The sequence below is a fragment of the Colius striatus genome, chromosome 4 (genome assembly GCF_028858725.1).
Source record: "Colius striatus isolate bColStr4 chromosome 4, bColStr4.1.hap1, whole genome shotgun sequence".
In the NCBI taxonomy this organism is placed as follows: domain Eukaryota; kingdom Metazoa; phylum Chordata; class Aves; order Coliiformes; family Coliidae; genus Colius; species Colius striatus.
In genome coordinates this window covers 36,312,461-36,325,395 of record NC_084762.1, presented here as the reverse complement: position 1 = coordinate 36,325,395, position 12,935 = coordinate 36,312,461, and the positions used below count along the sequence as shown (strand labels likewise).

General features: G+C 38.1%; 1 protein-coding gene across 2 annotated transcripts in view; it reads right to left on the bottom strand.

The window, feature by feature from the left end:
- The window catches only part of FBXO15 (F-box protein 15), a 93,101-nt gene extending 83,669 nt beyond the window's left edge, over window positions 1-9,432 (bottom strand). The window contains exons 1-4 of one of the 2 annotated variants that reach the window (XM_061995542.1): window positions 9,328-9,432; window positions 5,338-5,580; window positions 4,835-5,044; window positions 2,901-3,030 (exon numbers count right to left, since the gene is read on the bottom strand). In XM_061995542.1, the coding sequence (XP_061851526.1) occupies window positions 2,901-3,030; window positions 4,835-5,044; window positions 5,338-5,580; window positions 9,328-9,431 (687 nt within the window). In that variant the 5' untranslated portion in view covers window position 9,432. The remainder of the gene's footprint in view (window positions 1-2,900; window positions 3,031-4,834; window positions 5,045-5,337; window positions 5,581-9,327) is intronic. The other variant, XM_061995541.1, reaches the window with a different exon arrangement.
- Window positions 9,433-12,935: the final 3,503 nt, after the last annotated feature.

Below are 12,935 nucleotides of genomic sequence, written 5' to 3'. Positions count from 1 at the left end.
TGCATTATCATCCAGAAATACCTTTTTTCCACAAGGTCTTCCTGAGCATTAGTGTTCATAGATAAATGTCGCTGCTTATTACTCTCAAAATTACTGTAATCATGTTAATAATGGCTTTAACTCCTGTAACTGCTATTGTCTTTTCACAAAAATACAGAATATATGTAAAAGATCACAGCATTTCTGTCTTTTGGGGAAAGAGAGGGAAACAAACTATATGCCAGGGCAAAAGTTTTCAGTAACAATCCATGAATTGTACTTCTCTGGCTTCTACTTATATCACTTTAAATCAAACACCTAAAAAGGTTCAAACAGGCCTTACACCTAGCTACTACATACTTACTAGCTTATTGTTGTTAGGAACTATTTGCAAAGAGGACTAACACCACTGCAGAATACAGAGCTATTCAACAGAAATACTGAATTGCAAAGTAAAACCCCAGATGTCTTCCCCAGATTACATATTCCTGGGAAAATAATAAGACATACCTTCTATAGGCCTATATAGCTCAAAGAAAACTTCAGAGCTCAGATATGTATTCACTTCAACAACTCAGAATGCTAGGATTTCAGCTTTTTTATTAAAAAAAGGGAAAAAAAAGCATTTTTAAGTCCTACATTTGCAAACACACAAGTCAATAGCAACATTACTTGCTGCCAGCAGTCTATTGCAGTCCAGAAAAGTGGTCGACTATTGTTTTCACCATTTTGGGTTACAAAACAGAAAATGACATCCCCTACCTAAACTTTTTGTTTTCCAGCTACTCCTGTACTTTTGTAGTGCAAAATTACAGCTATAAAAGATGTAATGACAGAGATTTATTAGTCACAGAGTCTCTCAGACTTTATCTAAAATACCAAAAGGCCCACATAACCTCTCCTTGATTGTCAAAATTGCTAGCATCAACAATTTCTGTTGCGTAGCTAGGTGTAAAAAACCACAATGTGTGGCATTTACGATTATTACATTCTATCTACAGTTAACTGCCTAATGTTCCTCTGCCTACACAGAGAATAAGAACAGCTGTTCAGAAAAGTAAGCAGGAAAAATGTACTGGAGTCAGGCATTTGACACTTAACAATGTTGTGGAACTTAGTTATGATTGAACTATTTCCAGGTGCTGAAAGAGTTTTCTTTCCAAGCAGGGGAAGGGGTGGCATGCTAGCAAGGCCATAGAGACACCACCACAGAGTAAACTTCTGAATCACAGAATGAATCATAGAGATCATCTAGTCCAACCTCCCTGCAGAAGCAGGGTCACCTAGATCAGGTCACATAGGAACATGTCCAGGTGGGTCTTGAAGCCCTCCAAGGAAGGAGACTCCACAACCCCCCTGGGCAGCCTGTTCCACTGCTCCATCACCCTCACAGTGAAATAGTTTTTCCTTATGTTTAAGTGGAACTTTTTGTGTTCCAGCTTCATCCCATTACCCCTTGTCCTGTTACTAGCTACTATAGAAAAAGGGATGTCCCAACCTCCTGACACCCACCCTTTAGATATTTATAAATGTTAATAAGATCTCCCCTCAGTCTCCTCTTCTCCAGACTAAACAGCCACAGATCCCGCAGCCATTCCTCGTATGAAAGATGTTCCATTCTCCTGATCATCTCGGTGGCCCTGTGCTGGACTCTCTCCAGAAGTTCCCTGTCCCTCTTGAGCTGAGGAGCCCAGAACTGGACACAGTACTCCAGATGAGGTCTCACCAGGGCAGAGTAGAGAGGCAGAAGAACCTCCCTTGACCTGCTGGCTACACTCTTCTTGATGGATCCCAGGATGCCATTGGCCTTCTTGGCCACAAGGGCACAAGATACAAAAGAAATGGCTTTTCATAGATTGCAACAGCCCATAATAGGCTCATGCAGGTCAGCCAGTCTCAAGTTTTCTAGAAAATGGATTTTACGTTTAAGAAAGAGTGAAACAAATATTCCTCCTGTGGTTTTAAACAATTCCTCTAGTGATTGTGCATATTTGAGGTAGCAAGAATTTCCATCTGGAAACAAGACACAGCTCAGAGAAACTGCTCACAGGCTCCCTGAGGGAAGTTTCTTGCCAGTGCCTAATAAAAAGCCCAGGTCATAAACATGGCAGTGGGCAGAAGAAAGGGCTGCCATCCCTGAATTCAGTCCAAGAGCAGAACACCCACGATAGGCTTCCATTGCACCTAACTACATGTAACTTCAAGCAGACACATACATCTCAATGTACTCAGTGCAAAGATGCGGATTCTTTTAGAGTAGAAGTCTACTTTGGATGCTCCACACTGCTCTCTAAAGGCACTCATTTCTACACATAGTCTGCATAGTCTAAACCCATAACTTAGATGCTTAATACCAAGAACTGAATACTCGCAGAAGGGCATGACTTACAGCTGGAGCAGGACACGACTACTTGGAGACATACATTAAAGGAAAAAATAGCAAAGTTGCCTTGTGGGAAATCCTCACTTTGAGTGATTGAGAAAAGGCAACATATGAATCAGGGGAAGAAGAACATCTGTCCTCTAACTGTTCTACTTAGAATGTCTTTAGGATACCAAACTTTGGCATGTGAAGACTGCAAAGCAAAGACAACTGAACACAGAAACAATATCAGGACGGTATCCGATATACTATGATATATAACTGTTCTTTTAATTAGAGGTGGATTTTTTGAAAAGTATAGATGCTCCTGAGACAACTCTTTAGAATATAATAAATCATCAGCTAGCTGTCACTACCTGTATCTTTTTGTTAGTTTAGTCAAGATGTTTCAAAACACAATGAAAAAAATTAAGATTGAAAATAAAAAAACACCAAACACCAAAACCCATAAAAACTCTCAAAATCCCAAACTACAAGGCAAAAGAATCTGTTTCTTCAAGTTGTAGTAAAGTACTAACAAACAAAATTGTTATCTTACCTTCCAAAGTCCTACTAAGAGTCCTGGATTCAGAATAAAGAGCTGGACAAGCTTATCAGCACCAGCTGCTACACTGCTTTCAGTCAGGTTAGCAAGACAGTATTCAGCAACTAAGGAACGCCAATGAGGTCTTTAAAAAGAACATATAGATGATGTAAATGGTTTTGAAAGTATCCAGCATGCATAGCCATAAACCTTCTTCTAAACAACCACAGCATACTAGCAGGATTTCAACACTAGACAAGAAACAAAAGCCACCATAGGATGGCCTCATATGCTATTTTAAAAACTTACATGCTTGCTCAATATTTCAAACTATCTGCAGAATTACATTATTAATTTATTTTTAATACCAGATGGAATCACTGAACATTCGTCAGTATGAAGTAAGCTAGTAAGAAGGTAAATTCTTCTTCCACAGAGCAAAATTCCAAAGAAAGGATCAAACTGTACATATAATAAATTAAAATCTTCTGTTAGAGGAAGTTTTCATGTTTTAGAAAATTATTTCTAGATTTTGCCTGTAATTAAAACAATTTAGTTCTATAACACCCTTTAATTAAAGTTCAGACTATACAGGCATTCTTATTGGCTAATGGTGCATAAAAAAAAGTAAAAAGCACAGTCTGCATTACCTATTCAGAATTAATCTTTCTAAAACCATTCATGGACTTAGGCTTTTCTTATACTCAAAACACTTTGCAGACTCATGCACTTGTTCTATTCAAGGCCGTTCCTAGATTTCCAATAGTATCACAGTAGTGTCGCCTACCACTACACAGTGCTAGGAAGGCAGCAACTGACAGCAACTTCATCACATTACCTTGAACTTGAAGATTTGGGGAAGGCACGAGACATGAGCCCTTTCCATCTTTGTCTCAATCAGGCTGGTATAAATACAGGGGCTTTTCCAAAGTCCCTGCACTAGCTCCTTATAGTCCTAACATTCTGAGTAGCATTCTGATATTTGTGAAATCATTACCTTCATGTATATTCACAAGCTTTAACAACTTACAACTCTGTGAAATACACTACCTGCCTAGAAGTTTTCTTTTACCATTTTCTACATATGAGTCATCATCTTGATAAAACAACTACATATCCCACATAATATGACTGCAAGACTTGTTTACACAAGACTTCTTTTTTTAGGAAAATGCTTTGCTTTTACTTCAGCAACCATATTTTTGTAGGTGAACAATTCTTGCTTTTCAGAGCTCTACTGCCAGGTGCTTTGTTTAAGAGGCACGTGGATGTTAATGTTTATACTAAACTGACACACAAGTCATAGATATGTGGATAATTCCTTGACAGCAACCAAATACATACATACTTCAAATATATACTTTTAATTCAAACATCTTTTCTCAGAATGTAATGCCAGAAAATTATTGTACACACTTAAGTTACAAAGCAACAGCTATCTCACATTGTGCTGTGGAGTATTTTTTATATGGATGTATTTATTTCGCACACACAGCCAACCACCACTTTCCCTAAATTCACATACTCACCTATCACATTGAAAAAAAAGTGCCAGTAACATACGTTACCTGATTGTAGCCACATAAATAAACACTATTAATTGCTTTAATCTAAATGTCTCACATTGAATTCTTTTAGATTTACATGTTTGTTTCATGCCCACTTGTATCTATGCCTTAGATTCAGCTTTGCAATGCAGGTAGTATCACTCTATATCTTCCATGCCAGTAGCTACATTAACCTATGAATTAATGTCACAGCTCGCTGGATTATATCTATTTCTTATTATAAAGCTCTATCAATGATGAGAAGAACATAGGCTTTGGAAGAAATAATATAGAGAGGCTTTTTAAGAACTAACTTAAGTTCAACCAAGGTCAGATAGCTCCTACAGACACATTACCAACCCAGTTACGTCAAAAACCCCTAAATCCTATGTTAAAACTCACCCATTCCTGCTGGGAACTCTGCTTTGGTCAGGAAACAATGGCACAACTCCGTATAACTTTAGGGTTGACAGGATGTCTAAGCATGGCCAGTTTGTACTATACCAACATATAGTAACAGACGTGTCTTTAAATGACAGTTTTGCCTTCTCCATTGCATATTCCTTTCCATTTTTGTCCTTTAGAACAATTATCCAACTCAAGCCAAATGATCTGTTGTTTAGGAATTGAGAAGGGAGAGGGGTGTTGGTTTTTTTTAAAAAAAAAAAATAAAAAAAAGATTCTCAAAGTGACAAAACTGAAACCATGCCTCCAACAGAAATGTTACATTTCTACTAACTGCTACAGGTTGCTCAGGCTAGGTCAGTTATAGGCTGCCATTGTATCTTCCCATTATGATATATATTTTATAGCTCGAGTTCCATATCCCCCCAGCATTTGCAAAGCCATTAATTTTCTGTACATTGCTCTTGTATATACATCTTCTGTGACAAGGCATTGCTTACTTCATAGCTTCTTTGTTTTTACATGGAAGACCTGTGTAAGGATCTACTGGTTTAACAAGTCGTGCTACTCTAGCTTTGACAGCAGCTATTTGTTTGAAGATGTATTCTCTCTTCCAATACCCAGGCTTTCTATCATCCAGAGCAGCACAGCCCAAGGAAAGAGTTTCTGCTTGCTCAGATATCATTTTCCAAATTTTCCTTTTTGGTTGAAAACAACTGGAGTAGATTTTCAGCCATATGCCACTGAAAATAAAAATGCAATAAAGAGGAAAATCACATAAATTTCAGGAATAGGTGATCATTCTTACACACACATCTCAACTACCACTGAGCATAATGTTAGCAGGAAAAAAATATAAAATCCTAGATTATCAACAAACTGGGTTTGATCTAAATCTGAGTTTACAGAAGACCAAAAACTGTAGCCACCTAGGCACTCATCAAGAAAATGCAAAAGCACAGTTGTACACTTGTCCCCATTTTGACCTTTCAATAGCTAGTAAGAGGTCACTTTCCCTACTGCAAACATGAAGACTCGGAAACCAGAAGATGCTAGATGCCAGCATTTCTCATGCGCTTAACAGATCATCTCTAACAATGTGGAATCTCTGAACACATTTCTTGATCTGGATTATACATCCCAAATGAGATCCCCCTTACAACTTTCTGCTCTACCACAGGGTAAAAAAAAACCCCTAAAAGTTATTCAGTTGATTCTCACAATGTGCCACTAATGTTGATAAACATCTCAACTACATATACAAAAATTGTCTAGCACTCGATGAAGTAGGATCATCAGATATCTCAATAGCATGTTAGAGTATATGGTTTTTAAAAAGTCAACCTTCCCCTTATGCTGCTGCTTCCTTCACAGACACACAATGAAGCAGAATTTTAAAACAAAAATCACAACAAAACAAAGCAGAAAATATCCAAGGGAAAGCTATCATGAAAACAAAGAAAAAGTAAGTCTTGTCTTTCTTCCTGAAAATACAGGATCCAGGATGATGCTCAGGGACAGCTCAGCGACTTAAGTGAAAATTGATTAAGGTAAAGCAGTTACTTCTGAAAATTCCACCCCAAAACAATACTGCATCCTCCTCACACACGTTTATCTGAAGGGAAAAGTGCTAAGTTGACCCCTCAAGTTTCTCATACAGATCCAGCTGAAAGTGGAGTTGGAGAGAACACTTAGAATCCACCATTTGCTGGAGGTACTACTGTCACATCAAATCCTTCTCTTTTAAATAGCTCAGAGATGTCTTTTTGAAGAGACAAAAAAACATGCAACAGGAATGATGGGTTCACCTCGTTAGGAAAAATATGAGGTCACATTTCTGCCCTCTGTGCCTCAGTATCTCTAGGATAACTCAGGGAAGTATAAGAAGTTAAAAGGATTCACACAACAATGTGTGATCAAAGGTTTACAATACGTTTTCTAATTTTAAAGTGCTAGCCACACAGTCTAAATAACTTCACTAAAGAAAATTAACAGCATTCTCAAGAGAAATTCTCTACCATTTATCAGCAAGATTACCTTTACCAGTCATCACTTATCTCCAGAGAAACTTACATTAACCTGCTTTGTAAAGCATTTTTCCTCTCCTTAAAGCATTAAAGCATTCAAGGACTGAATCCATCCCACACTGCCTCCTACCCACAAAAGCCACTCTGACTTCATCAGCTGCTGAGAATAAGTCCCCACGCACTGAGAGTCGGGCTCTTTGTTATTAATGCAAATGGCCTTGGGAATTTTGCAAAACCTTCCAGCCTGCTGCTCTGCAGATAGATGCACAATCTCCCACTGTCATTTTTTGAGTTAAAGCTATTTAAAACACACAGACCCATAAGCTTCTATGACTAATAAAGGGAGGGTTCACAGTCAACATGAGCTTCCAGCTTTCTTTTCAGCAAATCGGTGGAGGAGGAGGAGGGGGAGGGAGGCAGGGACATGAAGAACAATCCTATGAGTGAGACAAAGATTTAAGATATTTCACTTTTGAGACCAGAAAAGAAAAGACGATCCAATTATCAGACGGTATAAAATATTTCTGACGAAGAGAGAAAATGCTTATTTAACTCTGAAGCAGCTACAGACTGCAGGATGATGAAAACAAGATATATCCTTGACACATCATCATCAGGGGAAACAGATCTGTAAATCATCCAACTGGTCATATTCAGCCTAAAAAGTCCATCAAGATGACTGCCTGTATTCCGCTCCTGTTAACTAGAAAACTTCCCAAGACAGACATTTTTTCTTTCACTCAGCATCTGGCTGCATGATGCTGAAAAGACAGAGGTTAGGAATTTCCTGTATTTTGAAGGTACAGTCACAGGCAATGTAGGCTGAATAAAGACAGACTTGCCACCAATTCCTACAAACTTTCTCCTCAGTCTCAGTTACATATTGCTTCTTCCTTTCCCAAAAGAGCACTTTGCTGGTGACCAAAACCTTCAGGCTTTCAGATCTACCATCTCTGTGAGCTTCCCACACTGAATGACAAGAAGGCAGGAATAACACAGAAAGGAGGGTACAGAAAAGGGGGTCAGAAACCTTTCCTCACTTTCAACAGTTACATTGAAGACATCAGTATCAAGAAACTCTTTAAGTGCAGACATTATTTGAAGAGCCCAAAGACAAAACACTGCATTAGGCAGCACAGATTGATCACAATGAGAGACTGATGGTCCTGTTTCATCAAGGACAACATCCTATACGTCCAGTTCAGCAGAAGTATCCTCAAAAAGATACTCTGCCTAAAAGCCAAGATCAGATTTGTCACAGAGATATGCAGGGACTGCAATTATAACTCCTGTTACTTCACAAGATTGAGATTAAAGAAGGTCCATGGAAATCCAGCGGGAAGAAGTGACCTGGTCTCATTGAACCAATCAGTCTCCTAGATAAGGGAAAGTATCTCTTCTGCAAATCCCATTTGTGCACATAGAGTAATCTCTGCTGAGATTAGAAAATGGAAAGAGACATTGTGGAGATAGAGACGGATTAATCAGTTTCCCCTGAAGAGCCTCAATGATTTTATCCTACCTTACCATCCTGAAGTGGAAAGCACATATTAAGATTTACAATCGTGTCAACTACATAATTTTTATCTTCATGTACCTGTCAACAGCCTCAAAAAATAAATCTGGATTATAGTCTTGCCTTTAAATTCATCAGTCCTAAAACTGTCCATGCCAATGTTAACAGATACACTGTACATATTTTGTCAAATAAAAGAGAAATGGATGAATACCAGATGCAGCAATTTCCTATGTAGGAAGACAATTTCTCATTTAAACAATCCTAATGCAGCAGAATCCTAGACAGAAAACTCTCAGACATCCTAGATGTCTCATACCAACCAGGGTCTCTCCTCTCGATCCTTCCATAAAATTATCATGATATTGTAGGAGCAATTTGTGAATTCTGTATAAGCAACTGCTTACAAAAAAAAAGCATCAGTATTTATCTTTGCTCATTTTGTTTTCAGTTAGAAGTCTTCAAATTTGACATAAAGACCAACAATTAAAACCCAATAGTAAATCACTTGACTAAAATCAAACCCCATGCAGAAACGTGATGAAAGAGATAATTAAGTAGGACTTCATAATTGTGAAAGCTATGACAATTCTACAAAGCCACTGGCTACACACCACTAAAGATTGCCTGAATCAAAAAGCCTGTGCAGGCACATGTAGCTACAAACAAATATATGCAAATTTTACAACAAAAAAACCCCACTAATAGTAATATTTCAAAACACTGTATTTAGTTTTCACCTCGTATCTCCCACTAAACTTAACAGGGCTTGCACAGCTAGACATTTTACTATGAGCTATGCAGCACATTTTCAGCAGAGTAACTGCCAGTAGGTACATGCATCAGTGCTCCGGCATCTAGTGAAACTAAATTACAAAGACTCATAGCTCGGGTAAACTTAACTGTTGTACGATTAAGACTAGCACTTATGCTTCCCTCCTCCTTACTTGTCATTGGCAAGATGATAGAAGTGCTTATTCACACAACCAACAGTCAACAGGGACACAGCATCCAAATAGGAAAATATCTTTATCAGCATCTCCGGTGGCATGCTGGAAAACAAGATAAATACCATTAGACTTGCCTGTAAATTCCAGAAATGACAACGGCAAGGAACTTTAATTTCAAACCAGCACGGAACAAAAGAGATGGAAATTAGCATTTTGAAAATACAAAAACCAAAACTCACCTGAAGAGTTAATTTGATGAGTTTTGGTTCCAATTTGTCCCTCTGAAATAAGACATTTGCTTAAAACAATTCACCACAACCCATTCGAGCGGCACAGCACAATTACATGAAAAGTTACAGGCTTGCATTGTCCTTAAACTTTGCTAACTTCAACCCAGTTTGACATTAAAGCAACTAATTCAACTTCACTTTCTCAGTGCTTGTACAGTGGTTTTAAGACTTTAGTCCATAACCACCAGCATTTGGCAGAACTGCGTATACTCACTCTTCTCCTCACCGTGGTGTCAGGACTCAGGATCCACCAGGATGGAAATGTCCTGGTCAGCAAGACCATGTGCTACTTCATCAAAATCTTCAAGCCATGTGTGCTCAGGGGTCATGTATATTTTTCAGTTATGTCAACAGAAAGGTGTGAACTTGAAAATAAGAGCTGAGAGGCATTAATGTCAATGCCACTCAGCATTAACAACGTTAATGTTTCTGCAACATCTTTAAGGCTGCCTGAAATACAGGTGCCAGCCTACGAACAAGCAGTGGAGCATAAGCTAGAGGTGAGACACCATGATTTTTGTATTAACAGTTAGAAACCTCATACACCCTTCAAGTAGTATTTGGTAATGGCAGAGTTTAAAAAAATACATGTTTTATACCCTTTTTGGAGAACGAGAGTACAGTAACACCAAAATCACCACTGAAAATACAAGCTGCCATGGAAGTCAACACCTCAGCCGTGTCTCTCGTCCATTACTATTATGTAATTTACAACACTTGTTGATTTATAACACTTTGAGAGACACATAGCTTTCTAGCATAAAATGGTTATAATGCCAGTTCTCCAAGGTTTGTATTAAAACTCACAATCTTGGCTGCACTAACATAGAGGTGACCATACAAAAACTTGTGTGGTTCTTACACAAAATAACTCAAACTCTGAACACTCAAAGCAGTTAGTGCATTTATTCCAGACAGAATTTAGAAATGATCCCTTAAAAAGCTGCAAATTAGCTAAAAGAATAGGCTTGATCAGAATTCTCAACAGTAGATTTTATAACCACATTATTTTTAATTTGAAGGAGGCTGAGAGACATTAAATTTTTTCTCTTTTTTCTCTTGCCTTTCACATCAAACTAAGAGCATAAAGGACTGAACTGGCCATCCAATGGAAAACGAAGAAATGATTGGGCGGGAAGCTACAAAACATATAAAACAAAGAAAACTAATCTTTCACGTAACATACTCTCAGACATTTTTTAGTAGAAATATAACTGATTTTCAAAAAGAAAACAACTCATGATTATATTGACAGTGCCCTTTCACTGACAAACAGGAAGAGAAACATTTACCTTGCAGCAAATACACAACAGGCACTTAATTCCTTCCCTCTCATCCCGTTCACCATTCTAAGCTTCTCTATACAAAGCTACAAGCAGCAAGAGAAACATGCAAAGCTTAATTCCAAACTGACTTTTAATGAACTAACAGAATAACAATTTTTAGGAACAACACAGTCCATGATTTGCAAAGGAGCTGCTGGAGGCTTCGTAAGACTTGGAAAGCCTACATACTTCAAATGAACCTAGAAAAGAAGGTGAGAGGGAATCATGGCAGAGAACATTAGAACATCAACATGGGATCACAAAGCAGGCCAGGAAAGCAAATATTTTCTTTTTGACTCAGAACACCTGGCATGGAAATCTGCAAGGTACAAACATTAGAATCATTGGCAGTCAAAAGATAGCTTAGAGTTTACAAGTGGTCTTCCATTCTTACTCCTAAACTAAAGGACATACTCACCTCGCAATGCAAAAATTAGGTTTCAGTTTCATGGAATGTGTCAAATATAGACTTCTAATTCCAGCAGTTACAGTTTGAGAACATTTCCCAGGCCTGTCAGAAAACCTCCTTGACCTAGTTCCAAAAAGGAAAAGCTGTCATAGTCACATCATCACAAAATTATGACAAAGGCATGTGCACACATAGATGCCACATCTCAACCGAGACAACATTCAGGGAATGCATCACACAGTAACTCACTATTATCAGTTCACAAATTTGAACTATTATCACCAAGCTAAAATACCTGACATCAGGAAGATGTCAGATTTAAACTCATAGGTGTCTCTCCTATGATTAATCTCTCCACAGTCGGAAGGGAACCGTGTCACACCACCAAATCACCCTGAATCCAGAAGAGATCTATTAACGTCAGACAGCCGCACCACTGTGGTCACCATAATCAAACTCCAGACAGGCCCCTGCAGTAAGTCAAACTCACTGATTAATCTTCTCTTTTGCAACATTACTCCAGAGATGCTTTTGAGCCATCCAGCTCTGCCAAGCTATTAAAAGATACCAAAAAACACAAAAGCTTGAAACTTTCTCAAAAAGAATTCCCTTGACTACACAACAGAATCATACTCAAAACAAAGTTACAGTCTCTTTTCAGATTTTCCCCAGTTAAAATACTGACAAATCTGAGACAAGCATCAGTTCAACAGGCGAGATGGATATTGATGTTTTTATTGCTCATTAACATGCAACAATTTGGACTGAAATTGTTTGTTATTACGATAAGCACAACTCTGCGTATTTCTAACACAAATTCTCACAATCCAACTGGCCACACATTTTCCCAACTTTTCTGATAGTAAGAACTCTGTAAACTATAATTACAAATGCTATCAGTAGACCACACAGATATATTCAGATGGAGTTTCAGTCTTACTTGAATTCTTATACTTCATACCCACTGATACCGCTGAGCAGGCAAAGGTCTCCACACACTCTATTAGCGATGGTTTCTTTTGTCAGCTGACATTCCAACACTTGGTCAATCCAACTCTCAGTTTTTAAGCAGCCAATTGATATCAGTGGGGGAAAAAAAATAATCTGATTTTGAAGTACATGAGTATCACATACGTTTAATGCACACTGTTGTTGATTTAAGGTTGCTTTATGCTCTAAAAATCAGAACAAGTCTGCCCTATGTTGTCAATGGCATGATGTAAGAAAAAAAAAACAAATCCTGAAGTTTTTGCAGAGAATTTTTATAAGCATAACACAAAAAGATCCACATTGCAACTTGGATGCCAATCACTGATAGCAAAAAAAAAAATAGTACCTGTGTATCAAATATGCTCTGAAGGTCAAGCAAATGTTTTACTTATGTATTATTATCAAGAAATATGTGATGAGTTGAGGCTGTAAAACTGCATTTTTCAAGTGTGATCAAAGCAATTCAGAGACATAAGTCACGTTCAACAGAGCATCTTTCTGGGCAGCCTGTACCAGGCTATTCTATCCTGTACCTATGCTGAAAGCACAAAGATATCCAGTTTGGGCATACCCTACAATGACATACCTAGA